The 19,478-nt window shown below is 42.1% G+C and overlaps 1 protein-coding gene across 7 annotated transcripts in view; it reads left to right on the top strand.

The window, feature by feature from the left end:
- Positions 1-19,478, top strand: part of Fggy (FGGY carbohydrate kinase domain containing) — a 407,006-nt gene that overhangs the window by 236,308 nt on the left and 151,220 nt on the right. For all 7 annotated transcript variants that reach the window (XM_040757148.1, XM_040757147.1, XM_040757146.1 and 4 more), the window contains one exon: positions 1,686-1,789. In XM_040757148.1, coding sequence (XP_040613082.1) covers positions 1,686-1,789 — 104 coding nt within the window. The remainder of the gene's footprint in view (positions 1-1,685; positions 1,790-19,478) is intronic.

The raw sequence follows: 19,478 nt of genomic DNA, 5'->3' as shown, positions 1-19,478 counted from the left end.
TTGACTTACTGTAATGACCAGTACAGAAGTGTTGGGATCCCATGCTACTGGGCATCTGAGCAGCTGAAGGTAGTCTTGGGAAAGATGTTAGAGCATGTTACTGCTCCCCAAAGCCAGGTTCTTGTTTCCAGCTTTGTCAAGCAACTAGTGCGATCGATATCGGCAGACCTGTTGCCTGATGTGACACCCTCTACTCTGCCTTTCTCTTGGCACGTCCTAGGGAATTAGAACTTGAGCCTTGTGGTTTCTGCATGTGAACTAATCCTTCTGGGTTGAAATCCTCCACTTAAGGTTCTCTCTACCTCACTAGCCTGTGAGCATGGGAGTGCAAGGTCTTGTCTAATTTATCGTTGCATTTATAAGCATTCTTACTCTCAATCTGTGCCCCGAGTGAGCAACTACTGTAGGCAGGCCAGTAAGACAGTACTTGATTCTTGAAACCTTTATTAGAGAAATTTGATATTTTAAAATTTCTAGTATCTTGTGCTGGGAGAGTCAAGGTACATAAGAGCACTGAACAGGGAGACTACAAAGTTCCTAGATGATCAGGAAAATCCTTTCTGAGAAAGCAACACTGACTGAAGGATAAACAAGAGCTGATCTGGGAGAAGGGTTGAAGAACAGCAGAATAGTGTTCCGGGCAGAGGAAAGAACTCACACAAAGGAGCTATGAATGAATGAGCAGGCGTACTGTAGATTGAGAGCAAGTACCGAATTGATGCCTTGAACTCAAGCTGTTCCCTCTGCATCCCAGTGTCCTCCCCACCCTGCTCATCCCTCACCTCCCCTTCATAATGAAGTCATACAGCATACTGCTGCACCAATAAATAAATAAATAAATAAATCAATAAATCAATAAATCAATAAATGGAAAAAAAGGTTCTTGATGGCTGTTTGAGTAAATGAAGGTGGAGGAACTCTAACTAGCTCTCTTTATGTTAGCATCCTCACTTGCTCTCCAAGTATCAAGGAATCCAGAGGAGCTGTGTGAACACACCCCCACCCACCCCCACATTGCTGGAAAGCTCCTTGCTGCATGACATTCTTAGAAGAGGAACCCACCTTTCACACTTGGAGCTTTGCAAGGGTGTAGAAATAAGAATGGAGACTTGAATGTCAAAAAGATTGAGACATCACACTGTTCCTTTGCTTTTGCCTTCCTTGACACTGGGGTTAAACGGGATCCCAGCCAGAAATGCGTGCTTGTTGCTAGCACTTTGACCTTGGACATGTCACTTAGCCTCTGTGGATCTGCTTTTCCTTTGGTGTATATGGCATTAATTATATCTGCTATACGGTGTTAATAGCAAGTGATCCTTGTAATACACAGCGTAGAGAAGGGTATTTAATGGGCACAGATGTCTCATGGCTGCTGCCTTTATGTAAATAATTATAGGTGGTATTATTCTGACAAGGTTAGATGCCATACATGAACAGAATCAAGCAAAAACAAAATTATTCTTCCTAATTTGCCCTTGGCTAGCAATATTTTTTGTTTATTTGGTTGGTTGATTGTTTTTGTTATTTTATAGTCTTTGAGATTACACATGGGATTCTTCTTGTTATGTGACCTTTTTAAAATGTATTATTTTGCTTATTTTTAGCTTTCTTATCTCTGTGTCTGTCTGTCTATCTGGTTATCTCTCTCTCTCAAGAAGATTCTGTTTGGTTTTACTTTCTCCCAGGAGTGATTGGAGCAGATGTGAGAGGTTATGGTCTCATCTGTGAGGGACAGCCAGTGACATCACGGCTAGCTGTCATCTGTGGAACATCATCTTGTCACATGGGGGTAAGTGCACCGCAAAGACAAGGTCACCACATACAATGGTGGCAGCCCAGGGGAAAGTCTTGAACTATTGGGTTCTTCACCCCCTCCACTCTTTCTGTCTCTCTCATCCCCACCCTGACTAAGATTTTGCCAGGGCATTTTCCAGAGGCCAACTTGTTGAGAAAGATGAGAGGGTGCAACATGAGTGCACCTGGGTCTCGAAGACAGCAAAGCCATCCAGACATCTCTCCTCACAGGGTAGCTACATCTCCTCTGCAAATGGCTGTCTGTTTTCCTTGGCCACTGAGCTCTCCCTCCATTGCTATAAATCCATCTCCTTGGGAGCGTCCTGATGATCTATAGAACTGGGCTGCATATCATGACTTCAAAAGAACACTGATAAGCAATTTTCACTTTGTTAATTTTTCTTCATGAATTAGTAGAAAGGCTTTCTACAAGATTGCAGTAAAATTCAGTGCCTGCCCTAAAATTTATGTCTTTTTTAAATGCATGAGTCTGAGAGCATTCCATTTCGATAAGTACCCATTTCTACCATATTTTTATTTAAAAGTCATTGCTCTGTTAAACTGAGATGGACGACCCCTTGGATTTTTCCCAGATGAATAAAACCAAGGGGAGAGCGGAGGAGGAGGAGATGAGCAGAGAGTGGAGTAAGCTATAGGGAAAAATTCTTGTAGCTTGGGAGCAGAGCTACTAAATAACTGAGCTTTTCTTCACAGGTAGATGCTTTGGGTAATACTGACTGGATCATACTCTTTTGTCTTGACTGCTAAACTCTGGGACCAAACAGATAGCATATGCTCCCCTATAGAGGAGATGGAATTATAATAAAATATTGTCGCTCAGGGTCCTCAAAAGCAGATTCTGCTTGAGCTCATGATACTGTCCTTAACTGGCTTTAGAAGTCTCAGCCTCTCTCTTTCGGCTGGAAGGACAGGCATACAGAGGCTAGATCTGCTTCCGCCAGAAGTGTGGAACAGCAAGCCAGCTCGCCTTTACCTTGACATGGGTCTAAGCTACAAGCTTGTCCTCACTGAAATGATCTGAACTTGTTTAAATCCCTACTGTCTTCAACTTACCTAGCTCCTCAAGTCCCAGTCTCAGACTCTTCGGCCCCTTCAATGAAGCAGTCCCTGTGGATAGAGTTGACTTCATAGCTTACCTCAGTACCATAGTCTGTTCGTGGGGTGACACTGGCTTTTCCTACTGTATCTAGGTTTTCCAGATTAGGAAAATAAGACAGAAAACTCTAGCGCTTTCCTCAACGTCACAAAAATGGTGGTTTCTGGAACAAAAACTTAAAAGTTTGCTCTGTATGGTTTCAAAGCTCCCTTTTCCCCCCCAGTGCTGCTCGATATCATGTGTGCTTGTCCAGTACAGGATGGAGAGATTGTAGGCTTGCTGGGTGCCAGATACAGGTTGTAAAATCTGCTTGCATCTTTTTTGACCCTGCAACCTGAGTGAACCACTCAACCTGTCTAAGCCTCAGATTCTTTTTCCATCATATAGATGGCAAGGCTGCCTGTACAATAGAGTGTTTGGATAACGTGCATTTTATCTGAATAGGACATGCACATCGGAGACATTCAAAAATAGTGATGATGCTTACAGAAATGTCCCAATAACGTAAATAGTTCACATGGGACAACTGTTGGGGTTTTAATAAATTTGATGGGCAGCTGCAGTTGGGTACAGTGAGTTGTAGTCATGAAATGTCAGTTTATTGTGTTGAACTGGAAATACAGTCCTCACCACCACCCTGCTGTGTACTTGCTAGTGGGAAGAGACCTTTAGGCTAAAGGGATTAGTCATCAGCTTCAATGCTGTGGCAGGAGGGAGACTGTGGTCTTGAGTGCCTTTGATCTCCCTCAGGTTCTGGGAGCGCAGCAAGCAGGCAACAATAACACCTTTGTGAAGTCTACGAGAGGCCCAGGACTGGGGAATCACTCCCAGGAAAGCTCAAGGAACCCTTTGTTGTGGGTCTGGCAAATAAAACCACCAACTGTCAGGGAAAATTCACCAGCAGAACACAGGTACCAAAAGCACCCTGGGTTTGTCACAAAGTGGTTTAAATGTGACCTAAAGGGTTCACTTTCTCCCTGTCTGGTATTTCCAGTTCAATGCATAAACGAGGCAGAAGTCCCTGGAATAGGTTGTGCTGCTCAGGTTGCCTCTTTCTGAATCACCATAAAATAAGAGATGAGTGAATGAATGGCCGAAGAACTGAATATTGGTAAATTCTCTGAAGGTCTTCCTTTCCAGCACCCGGTTACCTCCAGGAATTGGGAGAAAAGGCCTGAGGCAGAACACAAGACATACTAATGGGGCCTTTGATATTTTAGAAGATACAAGTGTGGGCCGCACATTTTCTTCCTTTTGCATGATTTAATTAGCAAGGGGGAAACGCTGTTCTTTTTTAACTTTATGAAAGCAGAGCTGCTTGCTCAGAGTTAATCACTACCAAGTCTTCAAAATACAGGATCACACACAGGAGGGGTTAGCCAGAGGCCAAAAAGTCATGGGGTCAGAGAGAGCTTATCCTTGCCACTGCTCCAGCACCTCCCTTGCAGGAGCTGTCAAGTCAGGCAACAGCTTGGCAGCAAGTTCCCCAGTGAGCTTGTCCGATGGGCAGGAGTATTCTCCAGGATGACTTGGTGGGAGCCGGGAGGTGTGGAGGTTCTTCCATCCCACATGAGCCTAGAGATAGGAGCTCTCTGTCACGAAGTGGCCACCGAGTCTCAAAGGGATGGACTTCTTTCCTGGCCTCCCTACGAAGGGAATTTAGGTAAAATACTCAGTCTAGCAGTGCCTTGTTTCTTTGTTTCTTCATCTACTATATATGGAAAGTGGTATCTTCCAATGGCGATGAAGAGAATTGAGTCAGGTCACCTTTATGAACAACTTGGTAGCATCCCTGGCACAAGAGAGTAGCTATAGTGTTTCTGTTTAAGATAATTCATTAGGGTTAGAGCATAATCCCTGAGTTATCAGGTTAGAATTGAAGAGTCTCCTCCTTAGTTTAGCATATAAAACGCTTAGGGATATGTTTACATAAGATTAGTAAGCATCAACTCCATCAGCTGAGAGGGCAGGAAAGTACACAGATGTAATGAAATATGTGGGGCCAAGTATTTTAAAATAAAGGGGGCATGTTTCACTGAGAGTTCTTGGAGGTGGAGGGGGTAGCACTGGCTTGGGTAATGAATCCCATGGTGGGGGTACCACATTGTGGGGGACTTCATGGCAAAAGTGCTGACCAGCAGGAGAAATCCTGTGGTGAGAACTAAAGCCAGAGACAAACAGCATCCACTCTTGGATTCTTCTTCTCTCTTCCTTTGAGACAGACCTCTAGAACATTCCGTTTCTAGTCTCTACTCCTCCATTCCCTTTCCCTGTGCCCTCAGAAGGAGGGCCTGATCTCCTCCCAGTGGCTCTGGAACACACTGAGAAGCATGTGGATTGCCTATAGTCCGACCTTGGTGCTGTTGGGAAAGACAGATGGAGCCCACAGCTCTGGCAACTCTGGGCCTGGAAAAGTAACGTCTACCTCAGAACACACCATGTTGTTAGAGCTGGGTTCTTTGTGTATTGTCACTAATGGCTTGCTGCAGCTGTCTCAAACCGTCTCAGAAAACCCTCCCCACACTCCCAAAGTAAAGGGTGACTAGGGGTGCTGTGCGTGCAGCACCTGCCAAGGAAGAGGCAAATGCCCATTAAACCGCAGTGAGAGCTTGGAAAGTAGCCCAAGTCAATAAAGTGTCTGCCTCCCCACCATGAAAATCTTGAGTTCAGTCTCCAGAAACCATGTGAAAATACCAGGTCTGGTAGAGTGTGCTTCTTATCCAAGCACAGGGAAAGCAGAGATAGGAGGATCACTGGGGTTCACTGTCCAACCATCCTAAACTTATGTGAGCTCTAGACCAATGGGAGATCTTGTCTCCAAGGAGGTATATGATGTTCCTGAAGATAAACTGAGGTTGTCTTCTAACCTCTAGGTATACTTGTACAGTATGCAACACCCCCACACTCAGAGAGAGAGAGACAGAGAGAGAGAGAGAGAGAGAGAGAGAGAGAGAGAGAGAGAGAGAGAGAGAGAATCTAAAAGTCACACACCACAGGACTGTGACTAGCACAACTAATTTGAAAAGCATTTTTATCAGTTTCTTAAACAGCTATATCCTGCCATTTTATTCCTATGAAAGCTGGGCTGTGCTATCATGATTCTGGAAGCCCACCAGAAACACAACAGGCAGCAGGTGAAAGGTCAGAAAGAAAAGTCTCAGAAGACTGCCTGGCATCTAGCCTGAGCCTAGCTTTCATCAAAAGACTCCATCTTGTCCTAAGGAGCTCTTAAAGTGAAGGGAAAACTAATTCAGTTTCCTCCTGATGAGCCCTGAGTATTTGGGGAGTGGGTGTTAGATGTATTCCCATCCCAAGGACACAGGGAAAACAGCAGAGGGTAGAAAGTTCTAGAGGACACTCTTGATGGAGTGATAGTAACAACAAATATTTATTGCATTTTATAGTGGCCTGTGAGGATATCCTCATCATAACTTCACGCAGCTCTCAGACTTACCCTATCAGCACAGAACGCCTGATCTGAGGCTCAGTGACAGAAGCTAACTAGCTACCAAGGTCACACAGCCAGCTAGGTTTGCAACACCAGCTGTGGGATTCCAGAGCTCCTACCCTAAGCTCGTGGCAGAGACAGGAGACGCAGGCTGGAGGATGGGTTGGCTCGGCACACATGTATTTTGTGGAAAAGAGGCAAGAGTATCACAAGATATATCTTTTCCAAAGGCTGATGGGAACTGCAGAGTTGGGCCCGGACCACACTGTACCACAGTATCCATTTGCCCTTCTTGTCAGCCTTCCAAATCACTGCCATTCAGGAGGTCACTAGCATAAAGAAAACAATAAAAATAAACGGCATCAGTTGTCACCATCCTCCCCCGGGAAGATGGCATTTGTAAGACTCTATTTAATCTTCCTTCTTCCCCTGCTGTTTTGTGGTCACATACTGAATCTGGCAATTTGAAAACATGCCACCAACTTCCCAACTCATGAAAATGTTTTTGTGGAAGAGCATGAAATGAAAAACACATTGATTTTTTTCTTTCTTCTATTTAGTGGGTTAATGGTTCTATGGCTGCTGAGGGAATACGTAGCAGTGATACAAGGGTTTGTGCCTTTCCTGTGGCTGGAATTGATGCTGAAGACAGCCACTATGGAGTCTGCACTGAGCGCTATGCAAGATACCAAGTACTGCAACATATATGAAGTCACTGGGTCCCATGTGGCTTCAACTCAGAACGTCACCCGTTTGTTTTTTTTTTAATTCTCTTCCTACATTCAATTGGAGTAGACAAGCTTCTCTTGCCTATTTTTTTAAATTTTGAATAAATACTCACACCTTTTATTTTTGCCCTTAAGAACAGCTTGTCTGCTTCTCTACTTAGCCAGTGTTTAGAGCCCCAGAAGAAATAACTTCTAAGAGACCAAAGATCCAAACAGAAGTGAGATCTTTGGTGGAAAGTTTCTTTTTAATGGACCTATCACAGTCTCCCTCCTGTCAACAGGACAGACAGTTCAGATGGGAAAACCGAGTGGATATTTTGGCTGTGGTCTCAAGAATTTAGTATATATTCACTTCAAAAGAACTAAGTCTTAAGTGTCAAGAAGTGAAAGTCACTGTCATACTGTAGTGTCTTTTTGAACTTCTAAAGAATGAAGTAAATTGGTGGTAGAGAAAGAGACAGATGCATTACCTATTCTTTACCTTGTACTATGGAGTAATGCCAGAATGTGGCACATGCCACTCGAAAGGGGGTAATGGAAGGATGTCCCCAAATAGTACATGTCTAGTTAACTTTCTCTTAGCATTATACTTGACACATAGTAGATGCTCAGTATTGTAGGTGACTACATGAGCAGACACGCCCAGAAAAATATAAGATAGTAACTATAGAGGTTTGCTGAAATACAGATCACACCTCACTAGTTTGTTGGCTCTGGTGTGGTTGACTGACAGGGAATGCAGCCAGTGGAAGCTTATAGAACATGGAATGGTCAGTTCATGGTGAGTAAGGCTTTGTCTTCTCTCCTTGATTGCAGACTCTCTCAACACAACACAGAGGCCTAAGTTGGTACTATCCTGTGGGAACTGAGCTCTTCACCAAATTATATTTTTCTTATAAAAAGACTATTTATTTTACTTAAATAAGCACTCCATGTCCATGTACTCCTTTATTCCAGAAGAAAGCATCAGATCCCACAGATCCCACTATAGATGATTGTGAGCCACCATGGTTGCTGGGAATTGAACTCAGGACCTCTGGAAGAGTAGTAAGTGTTCTTAACCATAGAGCCATCTCTCCAGCCCACCAAATTATATCTTAAAGCAGGTCAAAAACAAAGAATCAACCAACTCCAGTTGTGAAAACTCTGTTTGATTGGGTTTTCAACCAGTGTTTTTGTTTTATATGAAGTCATATGAAGAATGATCTCTGTAGCTGGAAGCATTTTTTTTGATAGACAGATCTGCCTGGGTGCTTTCTGACATAGACTGGTCAGGACTTTAGTGACTCATACTCCTCTCATTTGGCTGTCTGAATGACCCCAGGTTTCCATGTAACTCATGACTATGTGATTTCCTCTAATTTCTGAAGATATAACTAGACATTTTTTTTACAATTTTTTATTATATATTTAAATTAGAAACAAGCTTGCTTCCCATGTCAGTCCCAGCTCCATCTCCCTCCTGTCAGCCCCCCAATGCCCCATCCAATCCCCACTCCATTCCCCAAGGAGGGTGAGGCCCTCCATAGGGGATCTCTAGAGTCTGTCATTTCATTCCGGGGAGGGCCTAGGCCCTCCCCAAAGTGTCCAGATTGAGAAAGCATCCCTCATTGTGGGATGGGTTCCCAAAGTCCATTTGTGTTCCAGGGATAAATACTGATCTACTGCCCAAAGCCCCATAGATTGCCTGAGTCTCCTCACTCACATCCACATTCAGGGTGTCATGCTGGCCTCTCAGCCATCAGTCTGGTGTCCAAGGTCTCCCCCTTGTTCAGGTCAGCTGTTTCTCTGGGATTCACCAGCCCAGTCTTGACCCCTTTGCTCATCAGTCCTCCCACTCTGTCACTGGGTTCCAGGAGTTCAGTTCAGTGTTTAGCTGTGGGCTTCTGCCTCTGCTTCCATCTGTCACTGTATGGAGGTTCTAGGACGGTATGTAAGTTAGTCGTCAAAATTATTATCAGGGAGGGGCATTTAAAGTAGTCTTTCCACTACTGCTTAGTTTGCCAGTTGGTGTCATCCTTCTACATCTCTGGAGTTCTCACTAGTGCCAGATCTCCCCTCAAACCTAGAATGGCTCCCTCTATTATGGTATCTCTCATCCTGTTCTCCTCTATTCTTCCCCCAACTCAACCTTCCTGCTCCCCCATGTCCTCCTCTACCTTCCTTTTGTCTCCCTCTCTTTTTCCTGGCTCCCTTTCCCCTCCCCCACCCTCTGCTCCCAATCTGTTCAGGAGATCTTGCCTCATCCCACCTTCTCTGGCGCACCAGGCATAGCTCTCTTAGGGTCCTTCCTGTTTCCCTGCCTCTCTGGCAGTGGGATTGTAGACTGGCACTCCCCTGATTCATGTCTAAAATCTATATGTGAGTGAGTACACACCATGTTTGTCTACTTGTGACTGGGTTGCCTCACTCAGGATGGTTTCTTCTAGTGCCATCCTTTTGCCTTCAAATTTCAAGATTCCATTGTTTTTTTTTCTGACGAGTAGTACTGCATTGTGTAAATGTATCACTTTTTCTCCATCCATTCTTCCATTAAGGGGCATCTATGTTGTTTCCAGGTTCTTGCTATTACAGATAGTGCTGCTGTAAACATAGTGGAACCAATGTCCTTGTTGTATGAATGTGCATCTTTTGGGTATATGCCTAAGAGTGGAATTGCTGGGTCTTGTGGTAGACTGATTCCCATTTTCCTGAGGAATCTCCATACTGATTTCCATAGTGGCTGTACGAGTTGGCACTCCCACCAGCAGTGGAGGAGTGCTCCCCTTTCTCCACATCCTCTCCAGCATAAACTGTCATTGATGTTTTTGATTTTAGCCATTCTGACAGCAGTAAAATGGTATCTCAGAGTTGTTTTGATTTGCATTTCCCTGCTTGCTAGGGATGTTGAGCACTTTCTTAAGTGCCTCTCAGCTATTTTAGTCTCCTCTATTGAGAATTCTCTATTTAGCACTGTAGCCCACTTTTTGATTTGATCCTTTGGTGCTTTGGAGACTTGCTTCTTGAGCTCTTTGTAGATTTTGGAGATTAGCCCTGTGTCAGATATGGGATTAGTGAGTATCTTTTACCATTCTGTGGGTTGCCTTTATGTTTGTTGACTGTGTCCTTTGCCTTGCAGAAGCTTTTCAGCTTCAGTAGGTCCCATTTGTTAATTGTCGATTTCAGTGTCTGTGCTACTGGTGTTATGCTCAATTTGTTCAAGGGTACCTCCCACTTTCTCTTCTAACATGTTCAGTGTGACTGGATTTATGTTGAGGTCTTTAATCCATTTGGACTTAAGTTTTGTGCATAGCAATAGACATGTATCTATCTGCAGTCTTCTACATGCCAGCATCCAGTTATGCCAGCACCATTTGTTGAAGATGCTTTCTTTTTTCCATTGTATAATTTTAGCTTCTTTGTCAAAAATCAAGTGTTCATATGTGTGTGGGTTAATATCAGGGTTTTCTAGTTGATCCCATTGGTCTACCTGTCTATTTTTGTGCCAATACCAAGCTGCCTGCTTTCAGGACTATAGCTCCATAATAGAGCTTGAAGTCAGGGACAAGGCAACTTCTGGAGGCATCACCATCCCTGATAACTAGACCTTTTTAAAATTGGGCATGGATCCCTGAGAAGGAAGGGTGACTCACAATAGGAACAGACAGGTACTTTTTTATAAGGATTTACTTTTCTCTGATAAGCAGAATTACACCCTGATCAACTCATAGAGAAGGAGACCATGAATACTAAATCAGATGGTTTTGCTCTTCCTGGAAATTCCTGCACAATTCTGAATTCTAACTGTGCAAAGCAGACTCTATGATCTACTCACTGCCCAGCTCTCACTCATTCCTGGTACCCACAGCTTTCATTCTGTTTCCCAGCACGTGCAGCTCTTATCTGAATTCATTGGGCCAGATGTGTTTAAGCATAAAGAACTACCAGGTCTATTTAACTACTATTGTATACTACCAAATAAATCACTAAGCACCTTTGATATTTGTAATTTCGTAGATAGGGCACGTATACTAGGCCTACATTTACTCTTCCTAAAGAGAGAATATACTCTCATCCCTTACCACCTTCATACTGCACACATATTAAGTATTTACTGTGTTAATTGTTACCCCTGCTGATATAGGCATTATTTTATTGTGAGGTGGTGTTCAGATGAAGAAAACAAAAGAAAGTTCTGAGATATAGGAAGGGGAAGAACTGAGGCAAAACCATCCATGGGAATTCCAGGGTCACAAGACTAGTTGACAGTGTATGTTTTTCCCAGCTGTCACCTCCATGAATCTTTTTCCCTTCTTGTACCATCCTTAGTTGACTGTGCCTCCTATTATACAGCAGGGCTCAGTTGTACCTTTTCTCATTCCATGTTTTCACAAGAAGCCTGAATCCCTTAACAGTTGGGGAAATGTCTACTTCAGTGATCTGTTCTTGGGGCATATATAAAATTTAACACATGGCTTAAAAATCATAAACCCAACACATATATTAATAGATGATAATTTCTATCTCTAGTGAAATGGGTAATAAACATGAAGTCACAAGTTTAAGAATGTAAAATCTTGGTTTAAAAAAGAAAAAATGGTACCTAGGTTTATACATCTTGTTGTTGTTAGAGTTATTACTGAGACAGGTTCTCATGAAGTAGCCCTGGTTAAACAAGAACTCATGGTGTAGATCAGACTAGCCTCAAATTCGCAAAGGTCTCACTATGTCTGTCTCCCAGGTGCTAGGATTAAAGGCATGGGGCACTATGCATGGTTTATAAAGAGGAAGAATTTGTTGGACAACAGGTTAAAGATCAGGGATACACTTATGTTTAATAATAATGATGGCTAGAATGAATCAGATACTTATGTACCAATTTCTTTCCTGGGCAATCTGTATATAGAATCTCTAATTATAACAACTACATTAGAGTCCTTTCCTGGGCAAAACATTCACAGGTATATAGTAAAGATTTAATTGCCATATTTTTAATTAGAATAAAGGTTATTGTTTATATATTCAAGTTCAACAGAAGTTAAAAGTCTTAATTGGGGTTCACATAAAATACTAAATTAATTCTATTTCCTCCTCTATATATGATGGAAGTGGTATCAGAGAGTGATTATTTACATAAATTCTTTGAAAGCCTGGATGAATATCTTATAACTGTCCTTGGGACTATGAGGTATGCTCTTGAAAACCTACCAGAACCTGAAAGGAACCAGATAACCTATAGAGAGAAAGCAGACCCTGTGAATCAAGTCCCAGTGATGGAGAATGGACTTGTTCTTGGTGGTCTTGTTTATGGGGTTTCCTCTTACAAGGAACTGACTTTTTCCTCCATGCTTTTCAGTGTGAAATGTTTAAGGAATTGGATGCACAGAAATTGGGAATCAGAACATGTGGTGTTTTCTTTTCTTTTATTCCTTTCCTTTTTCCAAAGAAATCTCCAAGGAATTGAATGATTTGCACAGTGTCCCACAGCTAAAAAGCGAAAGAGCAACAACTTGGTGCCCATCTAAGCAAACACCTGAGCTATTTCCATGGCATCCTCAGTAACTCCTTCATTGTTTGCTTGAATTTCAAGGATCCTACAGCTGGTCAGCGTCTGGTTTGTTTCAGAAAGTACTCCAGGTTATGTGTCACTAACTGTTACCCTCTCAAACTTTTCTCTTGAGCTGTAAGCCAGTTCAACTCAATTAAATGTGCACAAAACAGACCTGAGAAGCTCTAGCACCAACCATGAGAGTTGATTTAGCAAGGTTTTCTGGGAAGTAGTAGATAAGAATCGGTCGTTTCATTTTACTTTATTTATTTACTTATTAGTGCCAGGCTAATACCCAGAGCTTTGTGTATGGTCAGCATGTGCTCTACAAGAAAGACACACCATGAGCCACAGAATCTGTAATTGTAATGTGCACACAGACTCTTCAAATGGAGGATTTAAAAAGGCCTGCAGCAATGTCATCAAAGGACAGTTGTATCTTTCCACAACTGGTTTCTTGGTCCCTAGCAAAGGACCCTTTACATAGATGAGAGCCAAGATGTGTGCTAGATGGTTGAAAGAGTGAAGACAATAAAACCCTGATGGGTTTGGGGCACATCACAAGGGGTCTCTCAAATCTCCATCCTTTCAAGGAAGATGTCCTTTGGTAGGCTTAGGTCCAGCTGTTCTGAGGAGCCATGACAGTATCTAGTAAAATCTGCTAACAATTAGAGACTGTGGAATTTTTATGTTCTCTTGAATACTGAGAGAGCCTGTTTGTATCTCTCAAAAGACAAACCCAGAAACCAAAGTGCAGATGCACCAGGGCACAACAGGAAACCACAAAAGCCTAAGATCTTTCTGTGTAAATATGAAGCTGGCGTTTACTTTTGAGCCCACAATGCTGAGTGGAGGACCGTGCTTTATCCAGCTTTTTTGCCCAGCTCTTATTTGAGCCTGAGCACAGTTAAAAGGCCATGCCACAGGATGAGAAAGGAAGGAAGGAAGGAAGGAAGGAAGGAAGGAAGGAAGGAAGGAAGGAAGGAAGGAAGGAAAGAAGGAAGGAAGGAAGAGAGACACTTTTAAAATGTTTGGTTTGATCGGGACTTCAACAGGCTTCTTTTGTGTTGGTGAACAATTTGGGACACAGGTGCAGTTTGTACTCGAAAACATGAATTGGTCTCCCTTATTCACCTTGCAGTGATATTTGAAACCTTACTTGCCTCCACAAAGTCATATGTTAATCCATATACATGCATGGGACAGTTCCCATCAACAAACCTCTCTCATGTACCCCACCCAGGACCTCTCTCTGGTCCAGGAGCAAAGTTGATAAACATTAGTAACAATTATCATCCTTTTTTGTTACCTTGCTGTCCATAATCTCATTTGATCACTCCTATTACACTGGGAAGTAATATATACCATACAGCTGATCATCATTTTTGTTTGGTTGGTTTTGGGTTTTTTTTTGTAGTAGATAAGGAAAATGTGGCAGAAAAAAATAACCACAGGTTTTGTGATTAGGGAGGCAGACCTATGTTCACATACAGAATGTCTGAGCTCCAGAGTACCTTCCTTTGTTCAGTACTTACTGTGAGCCAGACAGGGGACAGACACATAACAGTGGGTAGAAGCAGATCTTGAGTCAGTCACAGTTCAGTAGAGGGGATGGATGTCAAGCCGGTAGTCAGAGATGTGTAATTCTAAATTGTGAGAAATGCTCTGCTTCATGCCTTCCTAGAGGAAGTATAAATTGCATAATCACGTCAAAAAACATTTAAGATTGTAAGTGCCCTACAGTCTACTAATCCATGTCTTTGAAAAGCCCGGGGAAACTCTTGCACTTGTGTACCAATATAGACCCAGAGCCTAGTCCTGTATCATAATAGCCCCATTATTAGAGGGCTAAACTAGTATATATTCATATGTTGTTGTACCCGATTAATGAAGAAACTGAGCTGCATATAATGGAAAAGTCAACAATTGTACAATAACATGAAAAATGAAAGAAATAAGTACAGAATTATTACATCCATTGAAATTCTAAGAGAAATAGACGATACAACTTAGGAATTTGTGCTGAGCCTGGGCAGATAAAGGGATAACCGCCACAGATATTAAGACCTTAGTGAATTATATTGGTAGGCTGTGAAGGAGATATATGTGTTCAGGAGTCATCTAGAGGACCTACCATTTGTTAGTGAAAGACACAGAAGCACTTACCAGTTTGCAAGATGTCTTGCAAGTTTTAGCTTTTCTTCTCCTTGTGATACGTGTGCTGCAACCACCGTGAGAAGACCCACCATATGGCATAGAGCTGCATACCTGCTGGTTTTGGTAGATTAGGTCAAGAAGGCTTTAATAAGGCAGTGGTGTTTGAACTGGGGGACTGAACAAGTGACTTCAGCGTAGTCCCAGCGGTGAGGGGGAAGGGTGTGTGTGTCAGTAACTGGCAATGGGGAGAGAAATAGAGGGTGTGACAGCAGATGTCAGGAAAATTCACAGCATTGGTGTGAGACTGGAGGGAAGGCTGAAATCAGCAAGCTGGAGAAGCATTGGGCCCAAATGGACTGGGATTAAGATGTGTGACCAGCTGTGTAAAGACTGTAAGTACAGGGACGACACCTAGGTTTACCAAGCATGTAAATAGTTGCAGTTTGTAGAACATACTGAAGAGACACCTGAGTGGATGCTGGGAGGCCAAGTAGAGAATATTGGGAGTTGGGGGTGAGAGGATGTCAAGACAGTTTGTCTGGGGTTGTGATAGTAGACACTTGAGAGATGGTAGATCCTATCATTAGCACTTGCAGGCATATAAGCAATGTGGTCAGACAGTGATGCAGGAAAGGCAGCTTGGTCAGAGAGTGATACAGGAAAGGCAGCTTGGTCAGAGAGTGATGCAGGAGAGGCAGGTTGGTCAGAGAGTGATGCAGGAGAAGCCGCTTGGCTAAGGAGTGGTACAGAAGAGGCATCTTGGTCAGAGAATGATGCAGCAGAGGCGCTTGGTGAGAGAGCGATACAGAAGAGGCTAGTTGCTGTACTTGCCCAGACTCTCCTGTCTGACAAAAGCAGTAATGAGAGAGGGCAGTGGACTACTTGGCTTTTCTTCGGTAGGCTGAACTTATGGGAGACAGATTTTTCTCATAACACTTCTTGAGGTTTATATGAGAAATTTTATAGGTTTGGCCCTTGATTCTTAACAAAGATCCTCCAAGAAGCTGCCATGTAGATACAATGCTTCTCCAGCCATTATCCTGCCCCAGTGCCTAAACCAAATGTAACAGTGTAAAAGTCTAAGAAGAAATATCAGAAGACCAAATGAAGTAGTCCTTTAAAAATTGCTCTACCTGTTCACTGTAAAAATGCCAGGGTCAGAACAGTTGAAGACATTTTCAGAAGGAGTTCCTGAGTAACGGCTGCTAAGGAAACCACAGAAGACCTCTTGCTGTCTCAGTACTTTCCTACACTAGAGATGTTTATCCCTTATGGCTACAGTCTATAAAGGGCATTTATTGGGATTATTGATATGAGCTTAATAAAGTTTGCAGATTAGGTCATAGAATTTCACCAATGCTTAAGTTCCTGACCAGATAATTGCGCGTGTTGATATGCAAGAATATCCTGTATATATATAATATCTAAATTGAAGTGTTCAGGTAAGAATAAGCCTTGTAGCTGCAAATGCCTCTCAAATAATCCAGACAATTATATAATTCACTGTACATATGTGTTGCTAGTGTGCATGCATGCGTGTGCATGTGCACGTGAGTACACTTGAGTAATATGTATATAGAGACAAAATGTTTACATCGGGAATATCTAGACGAAAACATAAAGAAATTCCATGTACAGTTTTACCCACTTACTGTAAGTGTGAACTCATTGTTGAATAAACATATTTTTTAAAATCAAAAAAGATTGATTTTTAAAAAGATGGGAGGGTGGGAGGTGGAGTAAAACAAGGTAGGAAGGGATGAAAGTCGGCTCTGTTAGCATCTTGATGTGTCACTTATTGTGCCCCATTCAAAATCCCACTTGACAGTTTGTTTTCTAATGTATTGTATGCAGTGGGATTGTGTAATTTTTATTGGGGTTTTTTTCTCAATAAGAATTGTTGTACAACTGGTCATATTTTTCTTCTAGCACTGGGAACCAAAAGATATTGTTACTATAACAAATTGTCACAAACTTAGTCCTTAAATAAACATGTGTACATGTACATACACATGCACACAAACACACACACACATTTAATGTTTCTGAAGGATAAAAACCCAAAATAACTTGCATTCACGAGAAATCAATTATTTGCAGAGCTGTGCACCCTCAGGATTGTCTCCTTCCTCGTTCAGGATTGGTGGTTAATGTATTCTTTGGCTTGTTGCTGTGTCACTCTGATCTTGGTTCCTGTGGTCCTCACCTGCCCTTCTGTCATCATCAACTCTTCTAAGAAGGCCGGTTATGGCTGCCTTTAGGATACCCCTCCCCATTCATTTAGAAGTATCTGCCCATTTTCAGAATCTTAGCCACATTTACAAGTCTTGTTTTTTTTTTTTTTTGCTCTCTCTCTTTTAGCTAACAATGATGGATTAACTCCAGAAGTAGGTGGTCTGTGTGGTTTGGATGAGGCAATATTGTGTATGATATTTGGATTATGAAAAATATAGTCTAGATGAAGATAACAGTATGAGTTGTATAGACATAAATTTTGTGCCTTCTTTTAAATTTATTTTTATTTAAGTGTATGTGTGTGTGTGTGTGTGTGTGTGTGTGTCACTGCGTAAGTGTGTGTCAAATGTGTGAAGGCAACTTCTATGGCCAGAAGAGGGCATGGGATCCCCTGGAGCTGGCATTACAGGAGTTTGTGAACCATGGGCATGGGTGCTAGGTCCCAAACATGGGTCCTCTGCAAAAGCAATATGTTCTCTTTACAGCTAAGCCATCGCTTGAGCCCTGCATTTCTTCGTGTGGATTTTTGTCTAATTGTGTTTGCCATGGACTCTGATATTATATTGATCCATTATGTTAAAAAATATTCTTGGTGGGGCAGTGGTGGCACATGCCTTTAATCCCAGCACTTGGAAACCAAAGGCAGGAGGATCTCTGAGTTCGAGAGCAGACTGGTATAGAGTGATTTCCAGAGCAGCAGGGAAACACTGCACTCAGAAACCCTGTCTCAGAAAACAAAACCAAACAAGCAAAATTCTCATCTAAGACATAATTTACTTAAAATTTCTCCAGTGAGTATGGCATTTTATGGAGACTGTATTAAAATCTGTGTATGTTTTATAAATTGAGGAAATGAGTTCTAGAATGCTTAGAGCAGATGATTAGTAGATCATGCTTAACATCACTGAAGGTTCTGGACAGCATCATTCCATGGCTGCAGAGCTCTACCATAGACTGTCAACCTCTCCAGACAGGGACTGTTGACCCTCTTTCATTCCCAACACACAACCTGGGACTTAATTAGGCATTTGGTAATTATGAAGTGAATGAAAGGGAGGCACTTGATAATTACTTGTTGAAAGCTAGGAAATGCTTTTTGCAAAGTGAGCCAAAATCCAGCTTTTTTCTACTCCCCTATTCAACAAGTTGAGCAAATCAGGACACTGTTCATACCTCTATCCAGCAGCTGCCATGGCCAGCAAGTCATGTGGCATATGAAGGGATGAATGAATGAGTCAATCACACAACACTCTGCTGCCAGCTATTACACTTAGTTGCTAAAGATTCTGAACTCTGTCTGAAATGAAGCCAGGTGGTTAAAGATGATTTAATCATGGAGGAAATAAAATATTCTCTCTAATGGAATAATTGCTTATTTCATTTTCTCCCTAAACTTGGTCATTCATCTCATGCTGTAGTCTTAATTTATGTATGTTGTCCTGAAGTATTGAAACAGATTATTCTGAATTAAGACTTCGTGCTCATAAATGATTGTCTAGTATAGGATGAGAAGGCTCCAGATTCTGGTATTAATTGGAAAGGGGTCGAATATGGTAGCAAGCTTAAACTTTACCTTCATTAGGACAGAGCTAGAAGCATGCATGTAGATTGACTTGGGGAAATAGGTAAAGAAGGCGCATGTCATAAGACAGGCAGTTCAAGAATACCGTAGTTGTTTCCAGTATTTTATGCTGTCTCTAATTTGTGTATGTGCCTCTATTTTCAAAATATATTTCACAAAACACTTCTGTTATAATACCTCTTGTTAGAAAGTTTGGGAATTTGGAGGTTTCTGCATCAAGAAGGGGGAAGGTTAATTTATTTAAATTGTCGTCACAGCTCTGTCAACTTCTCTCCACCTTGAATACTCTCTACTCCAGCTACATAGAACACAGCACCGTAGCTATCTTATAATCTGAGAAGCTTTTAAAGGACCAGAGACCAGATCACCAGTGCAAGGTTTGCTAAAGTATCAAGAGCTTTATCTCCAGGCACTCTGGCATGTAAAATGGAGGTAGAAAATATCAACAGTAAGGACAAAGTAAAGGGGCCAAGACTAGCTACTGTGTCTGAGATAGTAAAGCAGAGAGTAAATGCATGGTATATACTCACAGAAGATAATGAAAAGCAATATATCTAGAATAAGAGTGCCATCTCTAGCTCTTAAAGGGGATCTAATAAAAAAGATCCACTGAAGGACAAGAACCATCGCCAAAATAGCGCTGAGCCACCAGAAGGTTCAGTGAGACTATTTGCTTCTTCATGCTCTGCCATTGTTAGGGAGACCCCTGTGAGGGTCATACAGTGACTTGGCAGAAACACATCCCGAGAGTCAGTTTTGCAACATACCCTGAGACAGGTTGAAATCAGATCACTACTCACTAGTAACTTCCTTAGTGAATCTGTCGTTGGCGAACTCAACGTTACAGTTAGAAGAAGCATAGTGGAGTAACAGAGAAGCCTCTCTATACA

The sequence above is a fragment of the Mesocricetus auratus genome, unplaced genomic scaffold, assembly GCF_017639785.1.
Source record: "Mesocricetus auratus isolate SY011 unplaced genomic scaffold, BCM_Maur_2.0 Super-Scaffold_100014, whole genome shotgun sequence".
Lineage (NCBI taxonomy): Eukaryota > Metazoa > Chordata > Mammalia > Rodentia > Cricetidae > Mesocricetus > Mesocricetus auratus.
The sequence above is the reverse complement of the archived record's forward strand: the minus strand, read 5'-3'. Positions and strand labels throughout refer to the sequence as shown.